Source organism: Echiichthys vipera (genome assembly GCF_963691815.1).
Source record: "Echiichthys vipera genome assembly, chromosome: 3".
Taxonomy (NCBI): Eukaryota; Metazoa; Chordata; class Actinopteri; order Perciformes; family Trachinidae; genus Echiichthys; species Echiichthys vipera.
Window position 1 is genome coordinate 13,109,117 of NC_139828.1, and position 15,357 is coordinate 13,124,473.

Here is a 15,357-nt window from a genome sequence, read left to right on the forward strand (position 1 = left end):
CAATCCTTCTGACCACAGTCTCAGCTGAGGGTAACGTCATAAAAACAGTTATTACCTGAGAGACACAAGCTGTGTAATATACATGCTCAATTACACATTCCACTACATCCAAAACACAGGAGTGAATCACATCAGTGCATTGTGTTGCAGAAGAACCCCTCTAGCGTGTCTCTTAGATCCATTTCAGGGGTTGTGTGTGTGCCTACAGGCTGCAACCTGCTCCAGTGTTATGTGCAATGTGTACTGATGAAGCAGAAAGGGAGCAGCATGCTGTAAGCCACACTCATTTGCCTAAGCAGAATAAATCACTGCTGGCGGTGAAGTGCACGCCTGTCTGTACACACTGAGTAGAGAAGGAGAGAGCATGAGAGGAGAGGGGAAAGCAGAGGAAAGGAAAACAAAGGAGAGGAAAAAGGATACAGGGTGAGTGCAGACAAGGAGGAGGTAGAGAAAATGGAATGAAAAACAAGTAACACGGTGAAGATGAGCAGAGACGTGAGAAGGAGAGGAAATGAGAAGAGGGAGGAAGCAAAGTGAGAGCTGGGGAGGGGGGCAGGAGAAGAGAAAGAGGAAAAAAGATAAAGCTATTTCTACTCTCATCAACACACATGTACATGTAACAGACCTGTCATACCACCATGCTACTAAGACACAGGGGGACTCCTTGCAAAGCAACATAGTCACGCAACACACAGCAAGGCCACAAAAAAGCATGTGTTCAACTACAGCCACATCTCTGATTATTAGCTTCTGAGTTCAGGCCACATGCCATGAATAACACATAACAAAGGTGGTACTGGTCACAGGAAGGCAGGGTTTTGGATGCATTCGCCATAGGTCGGGTTCACAAGAGACTGAATAATTCATCGTGTTCATTCTTGACTGGTTCAAGGTCAGATTTAGAGTGGAGTGTTCTCTCAAGCATGTCCAGATAAAGTGCTGCAGTGGTTCACTATCACCATTGGGAATAAGAGCACCCAGATCAAAGGAAAATACTCAAGTGAGACATCACATCCGGTGGACTTGGCTTAACAAACTGGTAGTTCAAACTCTGATATTAACAACAGCAGCATGAAATAGTCACAATGATATATTCCACACTACTATGGCATACTATACTACCATTCTAATCAAAATGAATGAATCTAAACCTAACTTTCCTCTAATTAAATGTACTCTTGGCTGGTCTTTGACACCAAGTGATGCCAACATACATCACCTGGCTCTAAGCTAACAGAAAATAACTTTTAGGCTAATTAATACATTTTGAACTGCAACTATCATTAGCAGACACTTAGGTTTTGTCTTGTAAACGGTGGATTCTTCACCCTTCTATAGGCCACATAGAACAGGAGGTGTGTAAACAAAGTGAGCATGCTAACACCCTCAACAACATTAATTGCTGTCTTCACTACCACCCTATTGTACCAGCTCTCGCTCTCTCTCTCTCTCTCTCTCTCTCTCTCTCTCTTTCTCACACACACACACACACAGATGTTCTTCAAGGTGTGCTCAGAGGGTTAAGGATCAGCAGGAGAAATGTTAATGATCAATTAGATGTTGGAGTTGCTAGTGATTAAAAACATGGAGGACTTTAGAAGGGCCCTGAGAGTAGTATGCTGACATCATTGACTCATCTTTTTCTTTTCTCAGTTTCTGTACAGGCATACACACACAAGACATACACACACCCACACACTCGCTGCCATTAAGAGAGAAATGGGCTGCAAATTAGAACTCTCCTGTGACTGCCAAAAATGTAAGTACAGAACAAGGAAGGAGAAGTAGAGATAGAGAAAGAGGGAGACAGACAGAGTGTAACGGACTGGTTTGTGGTACAAAAAGTGGTGCACTGTCCAGGTATTCAGCCTTGGGAGTTCATCAGCTATGCTCACACTGCAAGCCTTAGTGCTCAATTGGGATTTATAGAGTGACGTAAAAGCCACATGAATTCCGATTTGACTGTTCAGACTGAGTTTGTGTCACAAATAATGAGAGTGGCCGAGAATAGAATAAATCCAATTCCATGTGATTTGTGCTATTCTCACTGTTCTGAAAAACACAGATCTGATTTAACTATGAGCAAAAATCAGATTTGGATATTTTTGCTTGGAGTGTGAACACAGTTTTAATGTCAATATTGTTCTGGTGGAACCGCTGAAGAAAAGTCCTCTAGGAAGATGACAATTAACTTATTTTTACAGCTATAATTTGTGCTTTTTGAAATTATCTTTTAAAACTGAAGTCTTCATGAATTAAGGGACATACTCTGTGTTGTTGATATATTATGACAACATTATCATGTGTTTCCTTGAAGTCACATCGCAGGTCATTAGTGACTCACCAGTGTCCCCATATTTATTGAATTACGGACCTGATCACTGCCTGAAATCCAATTCACTCAGTGATTCACAGTTTCTACTGAACTAGGGTCTGATTTGAGACACACCCAAAGGTTGTCCATATAAATAGAATATGCTGTAGAGAAGAGTGATGCACAGACAGAAACAAACAGAATCAGCAATATTACATAAAGTAATTGAAGTAAGGGAAGCTCTCCAATGACCACTGGCTGATGGCCCCCAGTTGCTGCTCTTCTAAATTGGGAACATGAAGTCTGTTCTCTAAATGACCTCCTCATCAACAGGATGCACCCTGCAGTCACTCTTCTGTTCATAAAGACAAGAAGGAACTTTAAAAAGATCACTGTTAGCATCATTCACAGTCAGAGGCAACAGAAACAAAATCCACTAAAACTGCCAAATTGCCCAAGAGACTCAGAGAGCAAACACTACATCAACTTGACGAGGATATCTCTCCATGTCTTCTTCTATCCCCTCACCCTCCTCTCTCCCTTCCACTGTCTATCGATTCCCTCTGAATGGATAAGCATATTTTGTCTCTTTTTCAGTGCAAATAGTGCTGGCCGGATTCCCCCTCCTTCCTTTCTCTCTAACCTTCAGGGACGGCAGCCAGGTCGTGATCCTGTGCTCTGACTGCTGGTGTAGGCTAGCCTCAATTTGAAACACATATAATACCAAAGACAGCTTTGGATCGATAGTTGTCTATTCCTAGTTCTTCATCCCGGACCTGTATGCAAGCAGAGGTCAATGCTTGCCTGATCAATGACTGCAAATACAATCGATCCACATACTTGGCGTCGACAAACGCTGTCTCTGATGTGACTCGAAATTGCTGCTCAGTGTGTGTAAGGATTGGCTGTGAAAAGGCTGATGCAGAGTTCCCTTCATGTGGGATGGAAGGAAACAATGGGAAAGATTCCCATGGCAACAAGTCGCAAGCGTTCATGGCGTCGTACAACTCAAGATGGTGATCGCCAGTGTTACTAATAACAACTATGTATTGCCCACTGAATGAATAATTATCTGGCAGTGAGTGGTTTTATGATAGGCCAGTTGTTTCTGATCAAAATAGCATTAAATTAAGGTTCAATTACCTTGAAATGTTGCTGGCATGAGGCCTCCATGTCTAAAAGCTTTTCAGACACTTTGGTATGATTTATTGCCAAGATATATTCTGTATATTGGAGCTCTCGGAAAAAAATGTCAAAACACACTCCACCTAGGAAAGAAACATTACATTTTTTGAGAAGTTCAATGCACAAACATGCAGCATCACAAATATGCTACCAGAAGCACATGATGCGTCCTGTAAAGTTGAATTGATGTTTTTATGGAGCTATTGAAAGTCCAGTCGTGTCTTGTTTGGTGTGCATGACGTTGCACATTTGGACTTGATGATCAACACAGGAACTGGTGTGTGCAATAACTGATTATGTAGGAGGAGGCTTTAAAAAATCTTATTATGTTGACTGGCAACAATAATGGCAGTGCTGACAAATGACTTGCTTTGTGACTCACCCCTGTAAAATTGAACCAAAGCTATTTTAGTTTTGTATAGCATCAAGACCACTTTTGCCAGATAACTTGGAAAGAAAGCCAGAAAGTACACACATCTGTTGTCCCTTGTAATTTGGTATTTTTAGACGAGGAGAGAAAGAGAGACATTTGTGACTGGTGTTCGTTGCATATGATTTCCTCAAGATACAAGATAGTATGAGTTATGGAGCATAATAAGACAGCGCTTCTTACTGGCTGTTTTGAAGTTAGAGGCTGCTGATTGGACAACTTGAGTTTCCCTGCTACTTTTAGAAGGCTGTAGTGATTTCATCAGGGAGAGCTTTTATACTGTAACAGCAATGCAGGTTGTAGAAAGTAGTAAAAGTTACTATATTACTAATTATCTGCAGTGCACACTCTCTCTATTGTCACATTGAATTTAAATGTGGCTATTGTTCGGACTATGTTATATCAAAGTTGTATATTTTATTCGCCCTTACTGGTGAAATCTGCAAAGTTGGCAGTACAAAAATATTTTAATTTGTGTGTATAACCTTGAAAACAGATTCATTCTGTTTTTTATTTTCTACTTTCTACTTTTCTATTCACTACAACACCAACATATCTCTGTGCTGCCTATTTGGCATGGAACTCCTGTCTGCTTTTTCCTCCCCTTCCGCCTGTTTGCCACGCCTGCTGTGCTGGGTACAAAAATACCGAAACAATATGCATTTCAAGGTCAGGGAAATGTCACTTTGCAGGGCTGCTTGTGATAGTCATTCTTTTGGCATGAAAATAGAGCTCTAGGAGTGTCCTCACAAACCTGCATGGCTCTATAGTTTGGTTATTGGTTTCTTCTTGTACTCAAACTGTTCATCTTTGCACAATATTTCTTTCCTCAAACAAATTACCCTTCCTCTATATGGTTGGTATGTTCCCTCCTCTCTTGACTTGAATAATGGATGTTCCCCTTCAGACTGACACCACATTGAATCCCTGTTCTCCGCCTGTCCAGCAGTAGAGAACAGAACGGTCAAGGTAATACGAGCGGAGAGGTGCACCCTCTAGGTGGGACGACTGCAGCCTTGACTCGTACTATCGTCTCTCAGCTTTTTTTTTTTTTTTTAGTTCATATCGTCTCTGTGCTAGCCGACACACATGCTCACATACAAATATGCACATCAATACATGCACGCACACACATTAAACAGATGGTTGAAGCTCTGTGCTGACAGAGGCTAAAGCACAGGGCACCTCCACTCTTCAAAGTCTCTTCGTCTCTCCTTGCTGCTTTTTCAAACGCCATCTGTACCCAGGCACACTAATGTTACTTAAAACAAGGACATTGCATTTTTTTTCTCTCCATAATTACAAGATAGCAGGAGTAGGGTTTCTTTCTGCCTCTGCCATATAAGTCTTATCATTTGATACAGTTGGCACAATGTAGCTTCTCAAGTAAAAGATAAAAGGATGGGAGATGGAGCGGCGGAGCATCTGAAACCATTTTAAGATTTTTGCTTATGTATGCGTGCATTAATGCATATGTCTATCCGGGCCTGTATGTGTGTTTGAGAAAGAGAAAAAGAAAAAGTGTGTCTTTCATTACCCAGCAGCCAGGTTTCTCACCACACTCTCTTCTGGTCTCTCGGAGGAGCAGTCATTTCTCTCTGTCAGTCAGTCAGTGTTTGGGGAAATGATAGTGGGTTTTAGAGAAAGAGCGGCTTTGTTTGGGCAGGAGCAAGCAAGAATAGCACTGTTTCCTTTCATCATCGTCCTTTTACTGTCACCTCCTAACATTCTGCTCTATCACCTTCTCTCCTTTGTCCTTTCCTTCCTTACTCCTCGTTTCAACTCTTTCCCTTTCTCCCTTTTCATTCCAGCCCTGCACCCGTCCCCATCCCCCGGCACTCGCTCCTCGTCCCCCAACCTCTCTCCCTCTCTTTCCCCTCCCCAGATTGAGGTAGCGTGTTATTAGTAAGTCAGCCAATGTGCCTGTCGGTGTGTGTTAGGGAGAGATAAGCACAGGTAGAGAGAGTTACATAAGCTGCTGTTGATTACTGTGGAGGAAAGGGTGAGCAGAAAAAGAGAGAGAGAATAAGAGAGGGAGAGAGTAAGAAAGACAGATTGCTGTACCTTAGTAAGTACATTGTGCTCTAATGTTGCCTGTATGGCTGGCTGGCGGTTGATAAGTAGCCTAGGCTTCTGGGGCTGGTTGAAAGGACAGTCATTAGGTTGGACTCCCTAGACTGGCAGCTTGCTTCGTAGATTGCGAGTTTGTTTTTGTTATAATGTTTAACGGGTGAAAAATAAACTCTCTTCAAGGTTTGCTACATTAATATGGCATGACAGAGTGGTAATAAAAAACAAACAGCTGAATACACTTTGAGTGGGGGAAGTGTGGATTCATAGAGCTCTGTCTTCATTAAAAACTACTTCAGATTTGTTGATCTGCAAGTATTTTTTTTTTCTTGGAGAAATACCAAGATAATGTTACAGGATAAGGATAGATATATTCTAGATTTTCTTATTTTGAACAAACGCCATGAAACAATTAATTAATCCTACTGACAAGTATTGCCTATGTAGCCAAAGCCTGATAAAGCCTGCTTCTCTTTGCCATAGACCTCCATCGTTTGAAGTCCAACTGTTAACAACATGAGCCACACCGTCACACTGGGTGGCATGTCATTTAATACAGTGAACACAGGCATTGTAGTTTATTCACTTTATCGATGCCACATACACTGCCCCGCTGCTGTAACTCACAAAACATGTATTTTTGCGAGGAAAAAAAATAAAAATAAAAATATATATATAATAGTGATAAGTGTGAGTGACTAACGTATTCGTGATAGTAACAACAAAATTGGACTGTGCCAACCTTATAATTTAACAAACCAATGCTGGAAAACAAACAAAGATAAAAGTGAAGACAATATCCCACTCTGTCTTCCTTTCATTTTATATTGTATCTTAGATTTTCTTTAACGTGATGTAACTTCACATTAACACATTAAACATAAATACATTTATGAGTATTTGACAAACTGGTGAACCTCATGATATGAAGATACATTCAGTAGTAGAAGATACTACGTGAGCGGTAGTGTGAGGAAATATCTTAAAATTCAAAATTCAAATGCAATTTCATCTCAATTTAAGTTGAACTTTGTTTATCCTACTCATGTATATTATCATAAAGAGCTTGTCTTCCCCCTACAGACTAATAATGATATTGATCAGCAAAATTATAAATATTTGTTCAACACTTTGAGACATACGCACGTTTACAGGGTGGTAAAGAAAACCAAGCAAAGTATTCAAAACAAAAATCAAGGAAAAAGAAAACAGTGAATGGCCAGCTCAAACCTGCAGGAACATCAATGCTGATTGATACTAGTTTCTTTCACAGAGTCACAAACGTCCTGTGTTAGATCACATTTCACATCACAGTTAGATATGTGTCCTTCACAATGATTCGTTCTTCCTCTCTAGTGATACTGAAGGGAGTAAAGCGTCTCTCAGCACAACCTTGAACTTTGACTGAAAGGGCTGACTCTATACCAAGCAAAGGAACACCTGTTTTTTTTCACCACCTGAACTTGTTAACGTTCTTGAAAGTGGCTTCCCCTCATTCCAGATTGGAATTGGTAAACAGATTAATTGTGTTATATATCACCAGACTGCTCTTGTCTGCGCTGGATACAATGTAGCGTGTAGACATAAATAAGAGATACACACATATATTGTTCAGCAAAATTGTGAGTGATGGGGTCAACTGCCACCTCACCTCTTTCACCTCTTCAAGATGCTATTATATAAACTTAAGGACAGTAGCCGGTGCATACTTGAACAAATGTACACACATAGTAATGTTATCTCTCTCACACACATATACACACTCTGCAGTTGGTCACGGAGGATTGTAAATGATCACAGATATCTCTACGGCTCTTTTCACACTTCATTCTCAATAGCACCTCTTCAAGTTGTCACTTAAGTATGTACGTGTGTGTGTGTGTGTGTGTGTGTGTGTGTGTGTGTGTGTTTGTGTGTGTGTGTGTGTGTGCGTGCGTGCATGCGTGCGTTTGTGCGCGTGTGTATGCCTGTGCTAGTGCTGTGCCTTCATCAGTATGCCAAGCATTTGTCCAGTGGCCCTCCAGCCAGAACCAGTTTAGGAGCAGCTCAATGCCAAACAAGTGTGAGGATTAAAGGACGAATACAGTCCTCTCATCCCCTCTCTCATCTCAGTGGAGAAAGTGAATGAGCAAGGCTCTCCTCTTCCTTAACCACAGATGAGGTGCCCTTGAGCAAGCCTCTTTGAGTTGTTAAGTGCCTTACAGCAGTAGATTCTTGTGGAATTGGGCAGATTCCAAAAAAAAAATTTGGAGGATTTTTTAATGCTTAGTACATTTACAAATCTAAACGGCATCTCAAAACAGCTCTCCCCAAAGACACAGCGGTGACCCCAATTTCACCTGACATACACCACATGTATGACAACTACAGTAATAAAGAAAGAAGAAAACCGTAGGAACAGCAATGGTTATTGTTGCACTGTGTAGATCCCATTAGAATTGTTATTTTTCTGACAAGCTAATTAAAATGTACAGGTACAGAGTTGGCACAAGAGGAAGTAAGGAAGGGGAAATTGCAAAAGCCTGTCAGGGGAGACGGAGCCAGAGAAGTAAAAAAAAGGATAAAACAGAATAATTTACACTGAATAGGAGTTAATGAGATCATCCAACAGGCGGAAGGAAAATGCTGGTTTAGGGTCTGTGCATGGCAGTGTGTGTGTGGTCAGTTAAAATGATCCTTTTTTGTCTGAGTTGCAAAGTCAGAACCTTGTTGATTATTCTCACAAACTAATTGGTCCTCATTTTTCTATTTCCATCCACTAGTTGTTTACTGCTGCAGGAGCACACTGATTACCACAGTTTACATTAAATAAAGTCATTTTGCAATGTTAGCAACAAAGGAAATGCTTCGAGTGTTTGACAGAGGCAAAGAAATTGCAAATTAACTACTTTTGTCCTTCTATGTAAAAAGAATAGGTGTGAATTGTGTGCTATATAAATGTCAAATCGAAATTGAAACTGTTTTTTTTTAAGTGCCAACAGACACCTTTTCTGTTTCAACTTATCATTATGAAGTAAGTGTTGATTGGCTTTAGAAAAAATAACACCACCGGCGTTTAGATCACTGCTTACAAGAGACATTTTGCTACGAGACAACTCAACAAAATATGTTACAGTAGCTCTCATCAGGACGTGTGAATGGCGGATGAGGGAACAACCAAACTAACTCTAACGATACTGGTAAAAGAAAAGCTCGATCTACTAGTTCATATGAAATTCAACGACAGAAAATATGTTATCAGCGTCTCCATTGCGCTGTTTGTCTGTAAACAAATGCAGTGTTTCCTTTGTTGTTTCTGTTGTGCTGTTAGCTCTGTGGAAGACAGAGAGTGATCCTTATCTGGTTGTCTTTGTGACAGCAGCACCAGCAATACTACATGGGAATGCTAGGGGGGTGGAAAACTATCTTTTACCACTTTAAACAAATATAAATATATCAGTAAGATCACAGATTATATTTTCTTTGTTTTTTTTTCTTTAAAGGGGTAGACAAGAAGCAAAAGCTATAAGCTCGACCTGGAAATCCCTCAAAGGAGATATAAGACATGTTTCATCAATGATTAGCTTTCAAAGAGGGGCTTTTCATTTCACAGCCTGGCTGAAAAGTAAATAACCTTGTGCTGCCTGTGTCCTGGAGAGAAAAAGAGAACAAAGAGGGTGAGGTGGTCAAGGTGCTTCTCCGAATAAGAATTCAGGGGAGCGAGCGCCATGAGATAATCCAGCAGGAAGTATAAAAAAAAAGATGGCATGTGCAAAAATGTCGAGTAGCAATAAAGAGGGTTTTTATGTGCGATAAAGAGACTGCACACAATAATGCTCAAACACAAAATTACCCTCATTCTCACTGCCTCTCTTTGATTCAGTCTCAGTCACACAGACATGCCTATGTGCACACAGTATTATGTAAATAGTCTCTTCAGCAGAGTGCTGCTGTCGCTAAGCGAGCATCCTCTGGGCCATCTAAGCAGCCTCATTAAAACAAGGCACAGCATCCATTAATAGATACCAGTGGCCACATACATATATATGTATATACACAGAGCATTCACAGACACCAATAAAGTGCCTCCCATGAAGCACGTCTCTAAATGTTCCTCTCAGATGGCAGTCAAAAAACATCTCCAAGGAAACGGCTCAAATGTCACTGAGAACAAAGCATGAAGAGTGTGTGTATAGCTGCCTGTGACTGGAGCGAACGTGACGGAAGAATGGACTGTGTGGCTTTAAACAGACTCTGGGCCAGTGGCACAAAACAGCCCCATATACTCAGTCTACGGCTGGTGTGTGATAATATTCATTTCTGTCTTCTCTCTTTCTCCATACTTGCTGTAAATCTTTGTTTTCCATACAGCATTTTAGGTTTAGTTTCAGAGAAGGGTAGGATAGTGTGAAGTGTGCAAAGGTCCAAGAGGACTTGGAAGAATAGTGTTAAACACTTTTAGGCTGGAAAAACACAAAAAAGTAGCCAAACATGTAGTGCAAATGTGTGGACCGTTAACGTTCTTTCTAAACCCTGTAAAGTAAAAGGGACCTGTGTTTGTTTTTGATCTGCTGGCCCCGCAGGTGGCTCCCGAGGTGTGGGCTTCATCCGCTTTGATAAGAGGATAGAAGCTGAGGAGGCCATCAAAGGCCTGAATGGACAGAAGCCATCGGGTGCCGCCGAGCCCATCACGGTCAAGTTCGCCAACAACCCCAGCCAGAAGACCAGCCAAGCCCTTCTGTCACAACTCTACCAGTCCCCAAATCGCCGATACCCAGGCCCCCTCCACCACCAGGCTCAGAGGTTCAGGTGAGTCCTGGGGCGGGTCATGGGGATGGTTACGGAGGTGTGGAAAAGGTTCAATTAGTGTTGGAAATGTATACTGTGTATATGGTTTTAAAGATGCGTAATTAATACAGAGTTTCCCAACCTTGGGAGCTGACCCAGTGTTTATGATATTCATTTGGTAATATTACTAAATAAAGGGACTGGCCCCAATGCTCAGCAACCAGTCTTAGCATCTTCAAATGTGTCTTAGAGTTGAAAAGTAGGATGACCTATTTTAAAGGTCAAAAGTCGCTTATATTTTCTCTATAAATCACATCACTCATTCAAGAAGTAGTAAAGTACAAAAATATACACTGATAAACTTGTTATGTGCATTAAAGTGTCCTGCAGTACCATAAACCTATAGCAGTGTTACATTAACTGGGAGCTGGGAATTCAGAGTGGGGTAAAGCTTTATATCAAGGTCCTTATAAGAAGCATTAGTCCTTAAAAGTCCTTATAAGATGCTTATTGGCATTACTATGTGTTAATAATAGCATCATAAACAAGTTTATTGTTAGATTATATTATGTATTGTATTATGCATAGTATAAAACAGATATATATTATATAAGATATATATAAGATATAGAGAGAGACAGTATGACATGCAGCAAGAGGCTGGAATTGGATTTACCCAATGTTGAAAGATACAGTAAAGTGCCTAATAAAGGATTTATTAAGGGTGGCACAGCATCGTCAGTCTTGCTTTAGAGACAGTAGCTGCAAAAAAAGCCTAGTTAACTTTTGAAGTGCAAAGTTAAATTTGTGCATAAAAATGTGTTTCTTAGAAGTGTTTATAATCTTATAATCTAATAATTAACATGTTTATGATGATTTTAACATATAATCTTATAACACATTACAGTAGTAAGTCCATTGTATAAGGCACTTATAAGGCCCTTGTTACCTATTAACTAACCCTTATTACAAGGACTGTAACATAAAGCCTTACCCAGAGTGGGAAATATACTTCCCAGAACAAGCAGCTCCTCCTACTTACCAGCTCTATTCAAGAGACATTATAACATAACATAAAAAAACATAACATAAACACCAGGTGCTGTAGGCATAATACGATGTATAATAGGCATGGGGTCACTAGGGCCATCAGCCCAAACGGTTGGGAATCTTTAGGTATGTATTTACTAGCAAACTTTACAAACAGTAATAGTTTATAGATCATGAATTCTCAAATAGTATGGTGTGATTAATGTTGGAAAATCTGAAAAAAACGGTGTGTTTGGTATCCTTAAATGACAAACAGGGTTGCAATATCATATGTGGATATTTAATGTCATCAGTCTCAAACTTTATAGCAATCATTCTTGGTTGATGTAACAATCCATGACTTTAATGAAGGAAATATGTCTGTTCCAAACAACAGGCCTGATTTGGAAAACATTTGCACCAAATGCAATTTACAGTGTTCAAACAGGGGATGTCACACCCACACATAGAGAGCATGAGTCATGTCAACGTCTGTGTTTCAACAGTGATGCAACTTTTCTCCCGTGAACATGTATTTCAACAAATACATCCCCCTTTTGAACAACAGGTGTGAGCTCTGCACCTGGTGCAGGTGTCAATCAAACAGGCCCTGTGAGCGCTCTGTGTGGGTCCACCCAGATCAGAGAGGAACTGTTCACAAGAGACTGTGGGGTTCTGTCGTTCACAACTACGCATTTCCCCTCATTTCATCATGCTGTCATTGTGTCAACACTTCCCAGAATAGTTCCTGTGAGGCCTGGGTAAAAACATGTATTTGTATAAAAATATTGTAATATGTTTATCACACAAAAGAGTTGTTTTCTCACTTTTAAAGCCCCAATTCTGCATATGGTCAAAGTGATACAATTAATCATGATGTTATAGTATGACTAACTTCTAATACATTGCCAATATATAAATACATTTGCCAGACTTAGAAGTTATTTGAGAGAGACTAATGTCTTAAGTCCTTAACCTTCTTGCAACTTAATTCAATTGCATATGAAGTACCTAAATCTATCTTCATTTCTAAAGACGTGTTTTGCCTAGGTCAGTAAACTCTACAACAAGTTATCACTTACTTATCTTCATATACAGTATATGGCTGATGTACTGTATAAACAGCATCCTAACTGGTTATTTCCTGTCACTCACTGACACAAATACTTTAATTGAAATGTCACATGAGGTCACCAAAAGTTGGTCAGGGCTTTCTCCTCAACAACAAAAACTAGTCAGAAACTGGTGATCGTTTGATATTACACTCTATCGTCCGATCCAATGAGAATGTTTCAAAATTGAAGAGAGAATGTGCTTATACAATTTCCCCTTCTCTTTCAATAACACTAAGCTGGTCGTGCTGTTTACTCTCTATCAAAGTCAGAGCTTGGAAGGTATTTTTCTTCTCGAGCGGCTTCCCTGGTGTGACACCTGAGCGATGTAGCGTGGCTGTGTGTCTGTGATACGCCAAGCCAATTTACAGGCTCTGCAGGAGAGCTGTCGCTTCTCATCACAACTCACAACCACAGGACACTTCCTCACTGTGTCTCTATGCTCCTGCCCTCTGCTCCCAAGCCCTCCACTAAAACCTTGACACTTTAGAAGTTAGAAATGTGCTCGATGTGCTCTTTTTAAAAAAAAAATCTTTCTAAGTCTTTAAAGGGCAGTGCAAAATAACAATTTTTCCTTATACAACACAGTATTAAGACAAACCTGAGCTATTATTTGTTCCGTTTGACAAAAATAAAATCTTAAGATGTATTATAATAGTATGTTTCAAAGGTAAAAATAATTCAGCAAAAATGATGTACTGATGCATGCCTTAAACAAGATGAAATGTAAATTAGCACTGCGATTAGATATTGTAAATATGACACATACACACACACACACTTGTTTTACATACTTAACAAGTTTGTGCTGCTTCTTATGGACCAAGTTTTAAAAAACAGACGTATAATTGAATCTATCCTGTGTGACTAAATCACATGGGCCTGCTGTACCCACATAAGTTAATGTATAATGTGCTTCTACAGCAAACATAACCGACTCAAGCACAATACACCGAGCCCTGGATCCCGGCTCGTTTCCGATCCTCTGTTGTTAACTAATGGTACTAATTAGCAAATTAGCCTTATTATATCCAGGGCAGGAGCCAATTTTAAATTGAACAGATTTTTGTTTCAAAAAAGAGAAGACAAAAGCACCCATTCCTCCATTAACATGCATTGAGAGAAAGCACAAAAGCCCTATTGTTTATATAGAGCTTGGAGAGGCAGTGTAAAAAGCTGGCAGAGTGTTTGCGTGGTGAGCGTGCATCAGTGTGCGTTTGTAAGAGAGAGAGAGAAAGAGAGAAAGAGAGAGAGAGAGAGAGAGAAAGAAAGAGAAAGAGGAAGAAAGATAGAGCGAGCAGCAGGTTGTTTTGTGGCCCAATGGCCCAGCGGCCAGCAGATGTCTTCATGCTCCCGGGCCTGGAGCGACTCTCCTCTGAGCTTCCTCTCCAATTGACTCATTTACCCACAAAGCAGCCTCCTTGTTCCCTTCCCACGTAATGGGCTAATTACTGCTTTAATGATTCCATATATCCTTTTCTCCACCTTTTTCCCTTTGTTTTAGGGCTGCTTTAGTACGTTTTGGTAATGTTAGGAGAGAAATGTGCTACAGTGCACACACACCTTGCACCCATATAATAAGTAGGCATGCAATGTGCTTAAAATGTTTATGTATAAAGGTTATGTAAATGAACAAAAGAGACTTTACTGTGGATATTTCATTACAAGTTCTTATGTGACTTTAGACAGGAATTTTAAACATTCAACTTTTAAAAACATCAATGTGAGAGACTTGTGAGCCAGTATTAAAATATTTTAAAACATAAGCTATTACAGTGTTATCCAGTCATAATCTTCTCGACTCAGAGTTCTGCAGGATTTCTAACTTATAAGGTACTTAACTACAGTTACCTGGCATCCTGGTGTTTAATTGTCCCTGATGAGAAGACTACTGAACTAACTACGAATCTAATATGATCAATGTAGATAGCATTGTGATTATTATTGAAGTTATTTAATAAAAGTCTTCTACACCTAATTGCTTTCTTTAATGCATTCAAATAATAATAATATAGTTTTGTATATATCACGTGAGAGAATAATTATATAGTTTTTATAGGTCCCATATTGTAAAAAAGTGAGATTTCCATGTCCTTTTTTATTTGTAAGCAGGTCGAGGTGCTAAATAAACACTATGAAAGTATCCACAGAGAAATGCACACAAACCCTATTCAGTTACTGTATCTATTAACCAGTTGTCCCCATCTCTAATAATGGAGGGGAGTCGCTGAGAGCGAAGATCAGGCCCCCAGGAAGTGCACTTTGATATAGTGGCCAAACGGGGGAATTGCAACTACCAGGTCCGTCACATGATGTCATCTGGCCCAAAAGTACCTTTTCCCCATCGACTTACATGGCAAAAGAGATGTTTGTAAATCTGTGGCTCTATTTTTTTTAAGCGTCACAACCCCCGCAAAAATCACTTGTGTTAATATCAGAATTTGATTCTT

The 15,357-nt window shown here is 40.0% G+C and overlaps 1 protein-coding gene across 2 annotated transcripts in view; it reads left to right on the top strand.

The window, feature by feature from the left end:
- Window positions 1-15,357, top strand: part of elavl4 (ELAV like neuron-specific RNA binding protein 4) — a 75,141-nt gene that overhangs the window by 54,123 nt on the left and 5,661 nt on the right. For both annotated transcript variants that reach the window (XM_083940175.1, XM_083940176.1), the window contains one exon: window positions 10,562-10,787. In XM_083940175.1, coding sequence (XP_083796301.1) covers window positions 10,562-10,787 — 226 coding nt within the window. The remainder of the gene's footprint in view (window positions 1-10,561; window positions 10,788-15,357) is intronic.